Raw genomic sequence first — 17,198 nt, forward strand, 5'->3', positions numbered from 1 at the left:
CTCTGGCTCTTCACCAGAAATAGAAGCTCAGGTAATATATACCACAAATTGTCCCTTGATGCTTATAGTATACGTTTAGTTATTTCAAAAAGTGAAAACCACTAATAAATAAAGACTTCTCTTCAAACAATGTTAAAGTTCCATGACTATGGTTGCCATTGTTTCTAACTTTACACATACCCAGACTCAATTTCCTTGTACTGAGTGCTGCCACATACCAGGCACTTCACATAGTCAGTTTCCATCTCTGCCGAGCTATCCAAGATGTGTTTGCAACATAATGGAGATTGACCTTTTTTAAAAATGCTGTGAACTAAAAAAATATCAATTTATACTTTATATTGTTATGGGTTAAGTAATTCAAAGGAACCTAACCTTGAGAAACTGAATAAAATCCTTTCTCAGTTATTCAAGTTTATATATTTTCCTTTAGCTTCTCATACCTCACAGTTTACGTTAAGCGATGATAAATAAAAGTAGTTTTCAAAGTGGCAGCGTGTAGCGCAGGGTCTTTCTGGGCACCTTCGTGACTCTCTGTTATCATCACCTTAAGTGCGGGCGTGCTGTGAATACCAGCAGTGCTGTCTGTTGTTTAGGCTCCCACGGATTTATGGAAGGTTCTTTGGTCTATGATGACTATATGAGAAAGGATCTTGACCCACTCCATTTCCAGGTCCTGAAAACATGTGTGACATGAACTTATTGCTAGGAAATCTCCTCCATCTTGTCCTCCAGTTTTGGTTTTCTCGGTCTGATGGCATCATTAAAGGAGCATTTTTTAAGGCTTTAGGAAATAGATTCGGTCTAGACACAGTCTTCTTTAATGCTTGGACAACTGGGAGGAAAGCGAAAGGGCAAGCTCCTTGAGGGCAGGGGCCTGTGTGCCTCGCTGGTTTCTGTCCTGCCCTCAGAGCTCACAGCACAGGGTGTTCTCTCAATGATGACTGAGGACAATGACAGAGTCGGGCTGCTCCTCTTCTCTCCGGTGCCGCAGCCAAGAGGTAAGACAGGGCAGGGTGCAGTATGCAAAGCTGTCACTCAGATCTCCCACTTGCCGAAGGTGGCAGATGACTGGGTTTTGCATGCCTGGTTTACACTCTTCAAATATTTATAGACAGTTCTCTTTGCCTCAAGCCCTAGTTGTCACTTAGCCAAGTTATACATACGTGGTTCTTTTAATCTTCCTTTAGAAATCAATCCCACCAAGCCCCTTAATCATTCTAGATGCATTTCTCTCAACTTTTGGCTGTTTGTCTCTCTTGTAATTTATTCTGTTGAAATGCGTGAAAATAATAGAGATGTGGAACAGAGGGCAGTTCAGTCACCTTTCTAGTACATGGAGCAATGGCTTTTATGTGCAAAAGAAAATTATTTATCCTTTTTCCTTTTGTATGACCATTTAAAAAAAAATTCACATTTAAGTTGATGGATCAATCAATACATTACAAGAAAAAGGATGAAAAAAAGTACCATCGCTATTATATTCTCTAAGGATGATGTATTGTCATTGATTGACAATAACATTGTCATGACACAATGACATTGTGTCTATAAAGTGATTAATTTAATCTGCAGTATTCAAACATGGGGGGAAAATGGGAACCCAGAATAATATGGTCGCCACAAAGAGGCTTAAGAGTCCATCCTCAGGTACTGTCTACCTGTGGATGGTACCTGTGGATATGTCTAGCTAAGCCTTTCAGTGGAAGACATTTTTAAAGAAGTTGTATTATTTCCAATTAGAAAAGTGAACACCTTAAAAAAATTTTAAATAATCAAAAATGAGAAAAAGTCACCTATAGTTCACTATCACAAAACAACATTTAACATTTTTAAAGAATTTCATTTAAGTCCTTTTTGGATGCATTCTGCACCCACACCCCAGGCACACTCATATCATTTGCACAGTTTAACAGCTAGCTTTTTCACTTAATATTATAAAATTCCACGTATTGCACTATCTTCAAATCCCAATTTTAATGAGGACAGACTACTCCATCAAGTAAGTAGATACGCTGTAATTTTACAATTCCCTATTGCTGGATATTTACATCATTTCCATTTTTTCTCTAGATTAAATGTCATTACTAAGAAAAATCTTTGTGTGTAAAGCTTTTCAGTATTGAAGACTGCTCCTAGATTCATAGCAGTAAAATTAATGGATCAAGGGATACCCAGAAAACCCTGAGGTAAAGAATTAATGCAGGTTCTATTCAAAGTGAAAAATACCACTTTAAATACAAAGATTTGTCTTTTAGCTCTGATGCCCAAATCATAGAGAGCTGCAGAAAACTGTCGAAGATGGCAAGTTCTAGTAGCTTAAATATGGTCCTCACTAACAGTGTGCTCCTTTAACTGCACAAGAAGATTGTTGAGCCCTTCTTAATCAAGTTAAGAATCAATTCTTCACCTTACCTAGATCTACCATCAGAAGGCGAGTGAGGGCAGTGTAGAAGATGGTTCGGCACCTGAAGTCACTGACACTGTAATTGTCACTGATTCCAAGGAAGGGAAAGTGTTCACTCTATTGAAAGCAAAAGGGCATCCAAAGTTACAAACGCTTCACCTAAACTACCCAGAAAATCCTAGTCACGAATGAAAGGAAGTAAGACTTACCGTGTGGTTTTTTAGCATGAATTTCACGGCATCTATTTTCACAAGTTTTTTTAAAAGGATATAGGTAATAGAAGTTAAGGAATGTGGGGAAATATAATTGTCTTATCAACAGATAATATATCACAAAATAACACTGTATTATAATGGCATCAATTTCTATTTATGAAGAATCAATATTATTTCTAAAGAGTATTGCTACAGAAATGTCTTTCATTCTGTTAAGAATGATAATCCATTATTAACCACTGCAATTACTTCTCCTATCTTATACATATTCTAGTTATGGAAAGGAAAAATGAATTTTATAATTAAGACAAAAACTTCTTTACTATTAAAGTCTTGATAGTAGAAAATTAAAACTGACCCTTTTTACATTTTGGATATAACTTGAGAACTTCTTTTCACTTAATATTATTTCATAAAAAATAATTATAAAAGACTCATAATAGACCATCCAGAAAGAGAAAACTGTTCAATTCCAAGAAACAATGAGCCCAGTTAGAAATCTGAGAAAATTCTGCTTTAGATGAAGAAGATCAGAATACAATTAGATGCAGCTGACTGCATGTCATCAAGTGTTGAAGTACAGGCTTAAATGACCCAATATTTCTCAAGACCCTACTACATCTAACACCCTAGGTGTTAAAAGATGTTTATATGTGTTCATTCACCTAATCTTCACAATTAGCCTGTTAAATATCATTTCTTATTTCTAATCCATAGATAAGAAAACCAAAGTTCAGAGAAAGTAAGTTACTTGCCCAAGATTACTGTGGACTACAATGAAAAAAGTAAAAATTTATTTTTACTGTGGACTACAATGCCGTGATCTGAACTGAAGTTTGACTACAGAGGCCATGTTCTTTCTACTGGGTCACATTACCACCCTGAACAGTTCAACTCAGAAGAAGAATAAAGTTGAGAAATGATAAACATCAGCGCAAGGCCTAAATAATTTCCGGTCAGTGCTGCCATCAAAGAAGGGCTGATGTATTTCTAAGAACATCTATTGAGTATACAAACACCCTCTTCTTTTACTTCGTCATTCAGGTGTCGGTGTAAAAGAGCAGAAAAAACAATGAACCTGAGTCAGGAAAGCTGGGCTTTTGGCTTGACTACACCATTCGATCAGCTGAATGAATCTGAGTACTAAGATCCTCTGAGCCTTAGTCTCCCTCTCCAACAAATGACACCCAAGCTATCTTCCAGGATTGTTGCGAGACTCAGAGGAGGCAAACATCTTCACCAATTGTAAGTCAGGGAGGAAGACACAAAGATGCAGAGAAGTAACACGTACAGAATGTTTGCTACTTGCAGGGTTAATTCTGACAAGCCCATGGGGGTAGGTAGTATCACTTCCGGTTTTCTGACGAAGAAACAAATTCAAAAAAATTAAATAAAACTTTCCAAAAGACAAAGGGTATAATTCAGATTCAAGGCCCTCTGACTCAAGCAACCATTCCAGCTGCATGTTAAGCATGTGTATCTGGCTCACCTCCATATGAAGGCGGCAAGCCTCCCACGGGCAGGGGCCACACCCACGCGTTTTCCTCAGCGCACTGCCCTCAGGGGGTGCTCAGTGCACTGTGTTTTTCTGGCAGGCTGAAGGGGAACAAGATCAGGGGATGATAGGCGGGAGGTCTCTCCCTGCATACAAGGATGAGATCTGATGATCTGTTCCCAGTATAAATCACTGAGCAGAAGAACTGCCACTCAAACTTCACTCAGTTAAACAGGGGTGGAGATCAATAAACTAAGACATATCTTAAGTAATTACCAAATACAATTCCCTGGAATTGCAAAGTTAAAAGTGACAGGGTCTATGGGTAATAAGAATGCTGCCATTAATAGGAATCTTCCTGTCAGTGCTACTAATAAACAGCAAGTCATGTTTCGACAATGGAATATTTATGGTAGCAATAAACAAAACATTCGCAGGAAGAATCTCATCTGCCAAAGATACATTTTCTGTAGAACTGCATCTGTGCACTTTGTATCAAGGCCAGCCTCGCTGCCTTTTAATTACATTCTAAAGCAAAAAAAAAAAAAAAAAAAAAAAAAAAAATTAAGAATAAATTTTTACTTTTTTCAATAAAGAAATAAAAGAGAATTCATCTGATTATTTATATTCCCTCACAGGAATTCAACTCAAAGCTATTACGATCCTTAAGAGAGTATGTAATATTTTTTTAAAAAGGCAAATGGATACATCATATTTATAATCTTTTTACTTTCTTCTTGTACTTTTCTAAGAGACTCAGGTTCTCAGAAGAGGCACCACTTTCATTGGTTGGGAACATTTTGGTTGCATGGCAGGACTAGGTCAGATTCCAGAGGCTTGTCTGGAACAACGCCTCACCGGGAACATAGTAAGAGTGGCTAACGTAACAGCACCAGTAGTAGGAGCCTACAGCAGTAAGAGAATTTAGTGAAGGTCATGCATGGAACGTGTAAATGGCAGGGCTAAGATTCAAATTCAGGTCTGTCAGACTCAACACCAAATGCTCTTTTCATTAGGTTGCATCATATCCATTTGATTTTAAAGAGGCCAGTGACTTTACAGAGATGACTAGTTTTTTGAGACACAACAGAAACTGGAACTGGGTCCCAGAAAAAACAGGGAAACTCTTCTTTTAGGAGGCACCATCATTAATGAGCCTTCATCACATCTAGGACAGAGCATACTCTGTAGCTGGGTTGACAGTAACACACTAAACAAAATCCCTAGGAAATTCCCGTTTGTATCCATGTAGTTATGAAAACACTGAGGAAGGTGGGCATGGTCTTACTGATAGTTACCATGACAAATGAAGGAAGGAAAGGAAAAGTCAAGACAAATGGTGTACCTTAGAGATGCTGGAAAGTTTTGAAAATTTGTACCCGAGGCGAAAAGGAAACCTAAATTGAGAACAAACTGGTTTCTTCAGTTACAGGAGTATTACACACTTCAGTAGTTGATGGGCAGAGAAGTAGCAAGTATGACTTCAATCCACGGTATCTAGCTTTTACTGAGTATCTACAACATTTCCTCAAACCTAAAATGCCAGTGGTTATAAAAAAACATCATTACTGTATGTGCTAAGAAAGGTGTAAAATACCATCAGTTGTGGTATTTGCATATCTTCTTTACAGAAATGTTAAAATGTAGAGCAATTTTTGTTTTAGAATCAAAGGAGCAGTATAGTAGGCATATGATATTCACTAAGCACCAGAAGTAGATGATACGCTGATCAAAGCAATTATTTAAAAACCATACATGTTTACAAATAGTTTTTGCAGACAGAATTAGATCTTGATGATAGAAGAAAGTTCACAGATACGCTGGGTGTTGGAAGACATGACACGACACGACAATGACATGTGGGAAATTACTATAGGTGGATGATAGGTACAAAGTATAATTACTGAAATATTAGTATCGTTATTTCAAAAGTGAGATTATATTCATAAACCCTACTAACCTAAAAAACATCCAAATATGTCTCACCAAAATGAAGCATCTTAAGGAATACTAATAATTACTTTTAAGGAACAGGAGTTAAAGCTTTGTCAGTTAACAAAGGGGGCAACATTGATTCAAATGCCCACTGTGTGAAATTCTGAAACAAGAGGGAAAAAAAAAAAGACTCCTAATCTCTAATAGTTTACAAACTAATAGAGAAGACTAGCCAATACTAAGCTATATGATATTCATCCCTGGATATATAGCTATGAACTAGGTTTCAGGAACATTAAGAAAAATAAAGATGACAGGAATGAAATGAAAGGCATTAAAATTCAGTGAGCACCTACTATGTGATAGGGTCAGTAGTACCAGGTGCCCTATTTTATTTGATAACACAGATACATTGTTAAAGTGCTAGCTTCGGCAGCACATATATGAAAACTGGAATGATACAGAGAAGATTAGCATGGCCCCTGTGCAAAGATGTACTGTTACATATTTATTATTTTATGACATATCTATTATTTTACTTAATCCTTACAAAGTCTCAAGAGCTAGAATATTATCTACAGATGAAGTAACTGAGCCTCAGAGAAACTAAAGGATTTGTTTATGTTCTTTCAGTTAATACTATGACAAAGGATCCTGTTTCAGTACGCCTTCACCAAGTCTTTAGGAAGACCTGAAAATTTAAAAGAGACCTAATTGAGTTGCAATGGGTCAAATGAAAAGAAGAGCATATGTGGTGATTCAGTGAAAGATAATGAAGGGTGTCAAGGGGAAGGTAAAATAAATTTCCCTGGCCTGGGCATAAAGTACAGATTGTGGTTGAGTGGTAGATCAGGAAATTAGTTATGAGAACTCAGTAAGTCAAGTACTCTTACAGGACTCAAGTTCTAATCAATAATTTTACTTTGACCTGAGAAGCAAGTAGAAGCGATTCTGGGCTTTTGGGAAGAGAAATGATCAGATCACAGTAATACTCAAAGAAGGTAATCTTGTGAAGCAGGAATCTAAAGAACTGGGTGAAGGTTTGAGTAAGTGGGTTATAGAAAGGGAGTAGAGAGGATTCTCACACTTGGTTCTAGGGAAAAAAACCAAATGGAGCAGATAAGCTATGGGATGACTTTTCCATGGATAATAGAGATGGAAAACAAAGAAAGAAATCAACGTTTCTTTTGATCAGAAATGTTAATAGAAGTATGCCTGAGGGATATATGCTGAAACTAGTTTTATTTAACATTCTCAAAACCATCTGGAGATGGTGATATTCACTGAAGTAAAGCAATACATGTTAATACTGTTTCACAAAAGCAGAATTACTACTGTTTATTACTAATACATTTCCTGTAACAGACATACCCAATTGTACTTTCACCTTTCACCCTTATTTCGTTCTACACCTTGGTTTCATCTGTCACCCCCTAATCTGACCTGACCCCCACCTCGTTCAGGATTCACACCCCAGTGCTGGGAAGATTAGTGACAGGGTAAGGATGTCTGGCTTGCATATTACTTATATACTTAATGCTTCCATATAAGCTACATCTAAATTATGACCCTAAAAAGAGCTACCTCAAAGCTACCATATCATAATGTCACTCACCCACATTATTTTCAACGCACAGACTTTCAGACAATTAGTATATAATTTACTTGAGTTGAATTTTAAAAAGAAAAAGAAACTCTGTTAATAAAACAACAGACTTTGAGTTCCTAGGAAAAATATGTGAAAGGCAGTCTGGAATCAGGATGAGTCCTGTTAGAATTTAAAATCTGTGAGGACAGGGTCTGTGTCTCATTTGTCTTTTTGCTCTGTACTTAGCAAATGCTTAATTAATATTTGCTGACTTGAAAGAGGCCAGTAATATGAAGTAAATCATTAGGATGAATATGGAATTAAATGATATGATTTAAGTCTTATTCAGTGTTAAATCCAAAAGGCTGCAGTTCTGGGCTTTGCACTAACACAACAACAACAAAAAAAAAAAAAAAACAAGCAAGAAAAGACAAATGAAACTGGAGGAGGTTTGGGGTTGAAAAAGAAAAGCATCACGGTGACCAAGCAGCCTGAATAGGAAGCAGACGCTTCGGTTTGTAAAAATTAAAATAACAGAGAGAAGCTCCTGATGGATAAAAGATTTATGATGCATGTGGGTAGGAATTATATTCACCAAATCCTGGTGTACGGGGACTAAGGAAATAGTCTCCAAGTCTTAGAGGACTCGTGTGAAGCCAAATGGAGGGAATTATTTCTTTAACAAAGAACCTGAGCCAGTTTCATGGATGTCCATGCTATGCATGTGCACAGGGTTCTTCTATGCCTAGAAGGGCCTGCACTTGCTTCAATGGTATGTTATTGAGGTCCTGAATTTTTTTTTTTTTTAGGACTTGATTCATTTATTTGAGAGAGAGAGAGAGAGGGACTGAGAGAACATGAGTGGGGTGAGGGACAAAGGGAGAAGCAGACCCCCTGCGGATCCCAACGCAGCACTTGATCCCAGGCCCCTGGGATCATGACCTGAGCTAAAGGTAGACGCTTAACTGACTGAGCCACCCAGGTGCCCTTGGATTTTTAAAAATATTTTATTTTTAAATAATCTCTACAGCCAGGTACCCTGAAATTCTTAATAACTTATGAAAGGCACCCCACATTTTCATTTTGTACCCCTGCAAATTATAGAGGTGGTCTTGCAATAACATGGAGAAGTTATTCATCCTAAGAACTGTAGTTCACAGCATTACCAGGGTAAAATGAGTTAGGATAAATTCATGAATTATTGTAGAATCTGCTTTGGGATCTGTTTTTAAAAGCTAAAGATACTCCGAGTTTTCTTGAAGATGATGTAATAAGGGCAACTACCAACAGAGGGCCTAACAGAAAATGAAATTTCCTTTCTCATTATTATCTACCCGAAACCCAAGGTGAGACATGTTGTTGCATAAATTTGAGTAAACAATGAATTTAAGTAGAAATATTGATTAATTACTTTTCAAGGGAAAAAACCCTTGAAATGATGATTAAAAAACAAACAGAATTTTTGATGAAATGTCACCCTTTCCTCCCTCTATCTCAGAACTTAAAATAAGTTTATTTGGTTGCTTTGTATGATCCTCCTCCCCCAGCAGCTCCCCTGTTCTATCACTTGAACAATCTCACCTCCTTTCCAGGTGGACAGAAACTAGAATTTATGACTGGAAAGTAATTGAAAGAGGGAAAAGGATCTATAGGTATTAAACCTGGATGTGGAGGGCAGCCCAGGACAGAGCCATCTCAACTCTGTACATGTTAGATAAAGCTATTTAGAATCTGGAATTCTTGAATTTTAGTCTTGGAAATTTAAAGAGTTTATTAAAAAGCTACTCAGATGTATTTGCTAGATGTATTATATATGTCCCATGCAATGAATCTGACAGGAAAACAAAAATTTTCCCTCAAAAAGGCCACTAAATTTTAAATGTAGTAAGACACTAGTCTTACTAACTTGGAAAGCTTCAAACCTTGGGGCAAAAAGCAACAGGTTCTCCAGTTAAAATCTGGGGACTTAACGTAATGGCCTCCTCACACACATTATGATTTAAAGGAACTACGCTATCCCTAAAAATGTCAGTTCTGCCTTTCCCTAGTGAAGACAGTCTTATAAAGAGGTACCTGATTTTCTTATTTAGGACATCCGGTCCTATTTTTCAATTATCTTAAAAAGCACAGTACAGTCCCTAAGCCACTAGCATCCCCAGAAACTTGCTGAAGATGTAAATTCTCAGGCCTCAGTCTAACACCTCCTAAAACATAAACTCTGGGGCTCAAGTCCAGTAATTTATCTTCTAACAAGCACTCTAATGATACTGATCATCACTAAAGTTTGAGACTACGACCTTAAGGCAAGTAAACCTGAGTCTTTTTAGCACTTTCTAAAATTGAGGATCTTTTGTGACTTCAATTTCCAAACAAGTGGTCAGATATAAGAACACCAAAGTTCACAGACTGGCTTTGAGAACCATAAGCAAACACTGAGTAGGATTCACTCTGAAGAAGATAAAAAAGAGAAAAAGAAAAGAAAAGAAAAGAAAAGTATCTGAAGACATGCATTAGAAAATAATCAGGAACATTTAAAAACTTTGTAGTAAGATGCTTTTCAGTTATTCCTTACTAATATTTTAAATACAAATATTTTGAATATTAATATATAAACAGATTTCCATTAATAGAGGTCAGTTGATGATGATTTTTATCTCGCATAACTGTTTCTATACTGCTGAAGAGTGCCATCTTATTTTTAACACAGATATAATGCATTGCTTTAAAATCAGGATTTTAAAACGCATTATAATAAGGAAATCGATTGGAAATAACAAAACAAGCATTAGGTAACCAGCAACTGCACTGAAATAGACATACCACTCACATATTCCATTATGTAAATGAATTCAAAGATATTTCATGACTGATCAGCTAGAAGGGACATAATGATTTATAATTCAAATAACTGAGCACTGAAATCAAATTGAACTAATATATATTTCTAAATATGGAAACCTGAAATAATTGTTAAAAAAATATAAATCAATGTACCCAAGCTGAAATCATTCGTACCCTTTGGTTTAAATGTTATAGCTTTTAAGTTTTATCTAGTAAGTTTTCTGAAAATATGATTTTTTATGAACTTCAAGAAGTGTTCAAAAGCACTAAACAGCTTACGAAACAAAAGGTTGTAATTTTAGGATTAAAGAATATGTAAGAGATATAAGATGATAGGAAAAGGATCTTACTTAAATAGTGGATAGAAATAAATTAGGCATTTTGCAAATTATACCAAAAAGAATACAAATCAAATTAATTTTGTATGAGATTTCAATTCCACCCTAAAAAATAGGGTAAATCTAAACAATAGATACGTGCTGTAAAATAACACAGGCTTCTTTCCAGACAATATGCTCTCAAAGTAATTCATTGTGAAAAGGCCAGAGTTTGCAAGACTAGGAAGTACTTATAAACCACTTCATATGTTAGAAATAAAGAGTATTTCAGCATTATTATTAAAAAAAATACAGGTTGGGGTTTTTTTTAATAAGAAAAAATACATATCTTAAAAAGCCAAAATGACCACTGGAATTGGGTTGTACATCACTTTCCAGTAAAAAGGAAAAACAGCCTGGACAGGTGTAATTTATCATTTTTCTGATTTAATATCAAAGAAATATATTAAAATAATAAAAAGAATCCTGAAATCCTCAAAATTTGTAGTGATAAATAGCCCTCCCTGTCTTTATTACATTATACCTACTAACAGAAATATTGCATGGTGGATTTTGCCAGACAAGGACGATTATTTTCCAATAAAAAGTTGCATATTAAATTCCAGCACAAAAGTGGGTGTCTAATACTTTGGAAATCTTTTATGGTTTCCCAAGGAACACAATTTTAAACTTAACTAATACAAACATATTCCTGCAGTAAACCTGCATTAAAAATTTCCATCCAATGCCACCGATTTTCAGAATCCTGTTCTCATATTTAAATATCAGCTGATCTTGGTGGTTAACTAAACCAACACTTATTTTTCCTAACTCCTATGTATTCGATAGCTAACATATAAAAGACAATCTACATGCTTCTCTCTCATTGGAAGAAACAGGACAATAGTATTAACTATAATATAATAAGAAAGGATGATTCTGGTTTTAGATTTAAAAAATCTGCTAAAGATAGAAACCCAAACATTTAATGCATAATGGGAAATCTTATTTTAGAGTAAATAAGCTGTTGATTTGGTGGCAGCAATAATCTAAGAAGTGGTAAAAAAAAAAAACTTATATAATTTTCTTCCTATTACTCCTTTGTGCCTCTTAACTAATCAAAATAATATCCTTTTCAATTGAAGAATACTGAAGCTATAGTATTTACCCTCAGGAATTCAATTTTTAGAAGGTAATATTTTTAGAACATCTTGACCTTCTTCAAATTAGTTACATGCTTTCTTTTAAAACAAGAACTCCCTGACAATTAAGAAAAATCACAGACTAAAACACATTTGGTTGCATACTCTTATGTATCCATTTATTAAACTAGATAAAAACATAAGTTTAACTAGTTAGGAATCTATATATCCATATAAATTCAACTGAGATGAAATAAATGTTCATAGTTCGTAGCTAATATAAATCTTTCAAAACCATACTTTACACATAAGGCTAATAAAGGGTTTGTTTTAAACAATTACAAACCTTGTAAACATGTATACCCAGCCAACAGAATGCATGCATTATGGTGTTTCTATACATTACCAGATATACAGTAAAAAGGATATCCAACAGAAAGGTCATTTAGGAACTGAAGAGTCCTTGAAATCACAGGCTCGCATCTTCCCCAGTATTTAAGATTTGTAACACTAAGTATGGGGAAAAAAATGCTTTTAATTGTAAGTAAGGTATTTGCTTGTATAGAGAGAACATACATTTATGTAAGTTCAGTCACCTAAAGCAGAAATATCTCATAAAGTTGAAAAACAGGTTTAAATACCACTAGAGCATTTTCTATTCTATTCTTTTTAATGGCATAATCAAAATTATATCCAATCAATGTATAATGAACACTGTTCTCCAAATGGTATATAATTCTCTAAATTTAGTTTTATAAATGAAAAAACTGCCTATTTCACAGAAGGAACATCAAATTTGTATCTAAAACAAACATATTAGGGAATGACAGCAAGAGTTACAAAGGAAATCAAATAGACGTTGACAGTTAAGTGCCAAGAAATGAACCATCAAACTTGTGGCTCCAAAGCTCACTTCTATGGTCATGATTGTTTATGTAGCTCTTCTCTCTGCAAGCAACACAGTACTGTCTATCCATTACACAGATAAAAGTGGGTTGCCAAATGGAGGCATACAAATTCAGGCTAAATGTACAAAATTATGTCCATGACTACAAGCTAGTTAATTCTGCTAACAGATTATAAAGGATGATTTAAGGGAAGTTTCCATGAGTATGTCTCTGATAGCCATAGGTTCTTGGTGGAATCAATGAATGCCCTGTCTTAAGGCAATCAAACCTCTCCCAATGATTCCAGTTTGCAATAATCTCTTCAGTTGGTCTTTGAAATTGGGTATTTTCGTTCTAATTAAAAACAAAAATGCTGCCCAACTGACTTGAGGAATCAAAGTCTGTAAACATTTTAAAACCATATTTTGATGTTGCCTACTGCAGTTGTATGGGTACCTTGACAAATCAGAACGTCTTTGGGTGGTGAATTTTAAATATGTGAAATTAAGTTTCAATTAAGAACAATGCTACCATTCTAAGAATTATAGCATAATTTAAGGTCTTTTATTTAAAAGCTAAAATTTATTAAGAGATTTAAACACAGTAAAAATATCTATTACATTCAAAGCAACAACAACAAAAGAAAAATCAAAGAACTCACATTTTCGTCATGAATGTTTCTAGAACATGGTTGTCATCTGTTATTCCTAAAACTTCTGACATACGGGCATATACCTGGATGAAAACATAATTGTTAAAAGCTTTATCATTAACATGTATTTTCAAACGACTAAGATTTAAAGCATTGTTGCATCCACACTAAAGAAAGGAGTGGGTAGGAGAGCAAATGAAGGATTTTTTAAAAAAGTATAATTTAATAATTTACTCTCTTTTTCTTCCAGGAAGTACCTCTCTTATTTTGAAATACACACCCACACTCATGTACTTGGTTTGTTCCCAGAACACCACATAATTTTTTTCTCTCAAACCACCCCTTTCTCGAAGATGGGTGTATGTATATAAAGGGCTAAAAAAATGGAGTGTTTCAATAAAAGGCTCCAACAATTAAAAAAAATTCCTATCTATTCTAGATATCAGGAAACCATAAAATAATTCAGGATTATGTTAGTTGTAAAAAGAAGGATTTCAAAAGTAAGAGGAAATTAAAGAATTTATAGACATTCTCCTCAAAAATCTCTCAATTAAGCTCCCCCAAATATAGAGATAGGTCTTACTTTCCATGCTGAAACTGAAATCCCAGGCTCACAGATTCTCTGCTGAATACATCAGGGCCTGGGAATCCACTAAGCTTCCAATTAGGGAGTGTTGGTTGCAGACTTTGGGGTGCAACATTTCAGTCCCAACCCAAGCCACATTGAGCTAGTAAACACATATCCCACTTGGAGTGGGAAAATGCCACCAGCAGCCAATGGAATATTCCCTAATAGCCTGGCAAAGCTGAGAGGTGGGTTGACACCTCCATGCTCCCTGATGCTCTGGTGTGATTCCAGGTTATCCCTGCCAGACACCAGCTGTATGGGATTTCTCTTCTGTGATTTGATCCCCTGTGATTGTGTTCTCTCACTTTCTCCTGATCCGCCTATTTCCTAGGGTATGGTATGGCAACTTAGCTCTCACTCCCTATGTCTTTTGCTTTTCACATGTCAACACCAGCTTGGTATACTGCCATAGGTCACGAAGGGGAGATAAAAATCACAGGGCACCACAAAGCACCCAGAACTATAGGGTTATACAGGGGAAGGAGGCTGTTCATTGCAGAGATCTCATATCTGGATTTTCAACACTACGCAAAGTAGAAGCTCGTGTTCTGGGCTTTCAACCTAAGTCCTATAACCAGAAGCTGCTCAGCCTGGTAGTGAATCAGTGGGAGAGAGAGAGGGAAAGGAGGGGGCAAGTGGAGAGGGCAAGAGAAGGACAGAAGGGGAGAAAGGTGGAGGGAAAAGCTGGGGAAGACTGAGATTCACATTCCTGTTGCCTCTTCTGCTCATTTCTGAGCCCTACAGAAACGCATTTCAATCACTGTATCTATGACTTTGCTCATGAGAGTAGGCCTTCATCTTTCATAAGATTGAAGCCATCACCGTGTTTGAAAGTTGTTTTAGGGGGAAGAAGGAGCGAGGAAGAGAAAATCTGGGGAAGTGAGTTACTACCGGTCCTCAGCAATCAGAAACCTTTAAGCACAGAGCAAGCTCAAAGGAAGACTGGTATGTAGAAAGGGGAAGTTTCCCTTATCTCACCATAATCTGAAACCTCCCTCCTGGATGGGAGTAAATAGGGCCCTTGGAAAATCTGATAATGGGTATGATTCATGGCACACGAGGCCCTTTACAACTTGGCCCCAACATATCTCATCTCCACCTGAAGCCACAATGAAATACTGATGGATCAACCGAGGCTTCTCATGCAGTTTCAGATTTCTAGAAGTTCACATACTGTTCATTTTGCCTTCATTCTCTCCCCCCTGATTCCCATTCAAAAGTCATCTCCTTGGAAGCCTTCTCTGTCTTTCCAGGAAGAATGAGTTGCACTCTCCTTTATGTTTCCACAGTGTCTGGTCTATCCCTCTCTCACGGTATTTCTCACATTGTAAATGTCTGGGTGTCTATGTACTCCCCACTCCCCGCCCCCCCCCCCACTGTATCATATTTTTGTAAAATTGAAGTTTACATTTTCAAGGCTTTAGAAATGCTATTTTTTAAAAAATGGCATGCTCAGAATTAACCTAATTTTTATTTTACCCAAGCCACATTGAATAATACAAATATAATAACTAAAATCTGGTTTTAAGCATTCAAGACATTTGAACATTTAAAAAACATCTTTTTTTCTTTTCTTTTTTTTTAAATTGGCAGTTCTTACAACGAAGTTTTCTGTGGTGTCCCTGACTTCAAGAAAGGAGGAAGCTAGGCAGGCAGGCAGGTCTGTTGTGCTCTGCTGTCAAAACAGTTTCTCAGAGCATCAGATTTGACCCAATAAGATACTAGAAAAAACAGTCAACATTGACACATGGCAGTGCTTTAATCCACAATTATCCTTGTAACTTGCACCATTCCTTTTATCATCCATTAGCTTTGATTCCCATTATCCCATCTAGAACTGTGTCAACGTTTTTGTCCCTAGGGATTTCTCTCCACTACTAGGATCTGACAGTCAAGCTTGAGTACTAAACAGGATCATTACCTCTTAAATCCACTTATCTGATCTACTGAATAGTAAATTGAAAAGCTCATTAAGAGCAACAATCTGATTTGTTTTCACGTGTGACAGGGTCATTTAAAATCAATGTATGATTACTGCATTTCTTTTAAAAGACGGTCTCACATTTTCCAAGGCACCTTATCATTCAGAGACCATGCAGATAATATGAAAATGTCTTCAAACATTTGGAATTCAATTATATCATTGAAATATATAATTCGGGGGTAGCAAGTAGTCTGTCCAATGAGGATATAAATTTCGTCAAGAATGTTTACCACAAAGCACAAGACAGTGAAGGTTTTCTACAAGAAAAATTCTAAAACAATATTTAGGGGTTTTCAACTTTTTCTAAAACTTCTATCACTTCACCAAAAAAAATTTTATTACAGCAAGAAGAACCTTACATCACAATACTCTTTTAAAGGAAGGATACAGAGGTTGGCACAGGAATGCAAGAAGGGGAAAAAGAAAAACACCCTTCCTTTAAGTTCATAGATTACTAATGTTTTACTTCAGAATCAATTAGGGTAATTAGATCGTTATGAAAAATAAGCAAAGGTTTAAGAAGTAAGACAATTAGCTCATGTGTGTTGTCCAATCTTCTCTGAGGGATACAGTGAAGTTGAAAATGGCTATGCCTTTGGTTTTGTGTTTCACATAACAGTATGTGCACTCATTACAAGTTGGTTTTGCCTGGCCATCTGTGCCTTCCTCCCACTCTTCTTCCTTTTTAAATATGCCTGTATTTCTCTATTAGACTGTAAGCTCTCTGAGGGCAGAGATGATGCTCTTTTATCTCCCATACCTAATACTCGATAACTGTTTGTTAAATGAATAAAAAATGAATGTAATGTTAAAATGCACATTTTGGCCGATTTCATTTCTTTCAAAAAATTTTTTTTTAACTAAAGGAAAACAACCCATAAAAGGTATGGTTTGTTGCACAGAATTTTTTCTCTGTGAAAATGACAGACCCAAAATTCTACTCTCCAGAAGTAACCCTGGTAAAATTTCATTATTTAAAAAAATGTGGTGTTAATGCTTAAATAATATTTCTGGAAGAAGCTCTCCCTATAGATGCAGTAAGAAGAGCTCCCCTCACTTGATACTGAGAGTATACACTGTTGCTAGTCTGTTAGTGGCACTTCCCAT

At 36.0% G+C, this 17,198-nt stretch overlaps 1 protein-coding gene across 1 annotated transcript in view; it reads right to left on the minus strand.

Annotated features, from left to right (window-relative positions):
* LOC111141013 (RAN binding protein 17) overlaps positions 1-17,198 on the minus strand; it is a 315,346-nt gene that overhangs the window by 79,660 nt on the left and 218,488 nt on the right. The window contains exons 15-18 of the mRNA XM_022493328.1: positions 13,489-13,562; positions 12,370-12,450; positions 2,617-2,680; positions 2,416-2,524 (exon numbers count right to left, since the gene is read on the minus strand). Of these exons, the coding sequence (XP_022349036.1) occupies positions 2,416-2,524; positions 2,617-2,680; positions 12,370-12,450; positions 13,489-13,562 (328 nt within the window). The remainder of the gene's footprint in view (positions 1-2,415; positions 2,525-2,616; positions 2,681-12,369; positions 12,451-13,488; positions 13,563-17,198) is intronic.

The sequence above is a fragment of the Enhydra lutris genome, unplaced genomic scaffold (assembly GCF_002288905.1).
Source record: "Enhydra lutris kenyoni isolate GAN:26980312 unplaced genomic scaffold, ASM228890v2 scaffoldscaffold5, whole genome shotgun sequence".
In the NCBI taxonomy this organism is placed as follows: Eukaryota; Metazoa; Chordata; class Mammalia; order Carnivora; family Mustelidae; genus Enhydra; species Enhydra lutris.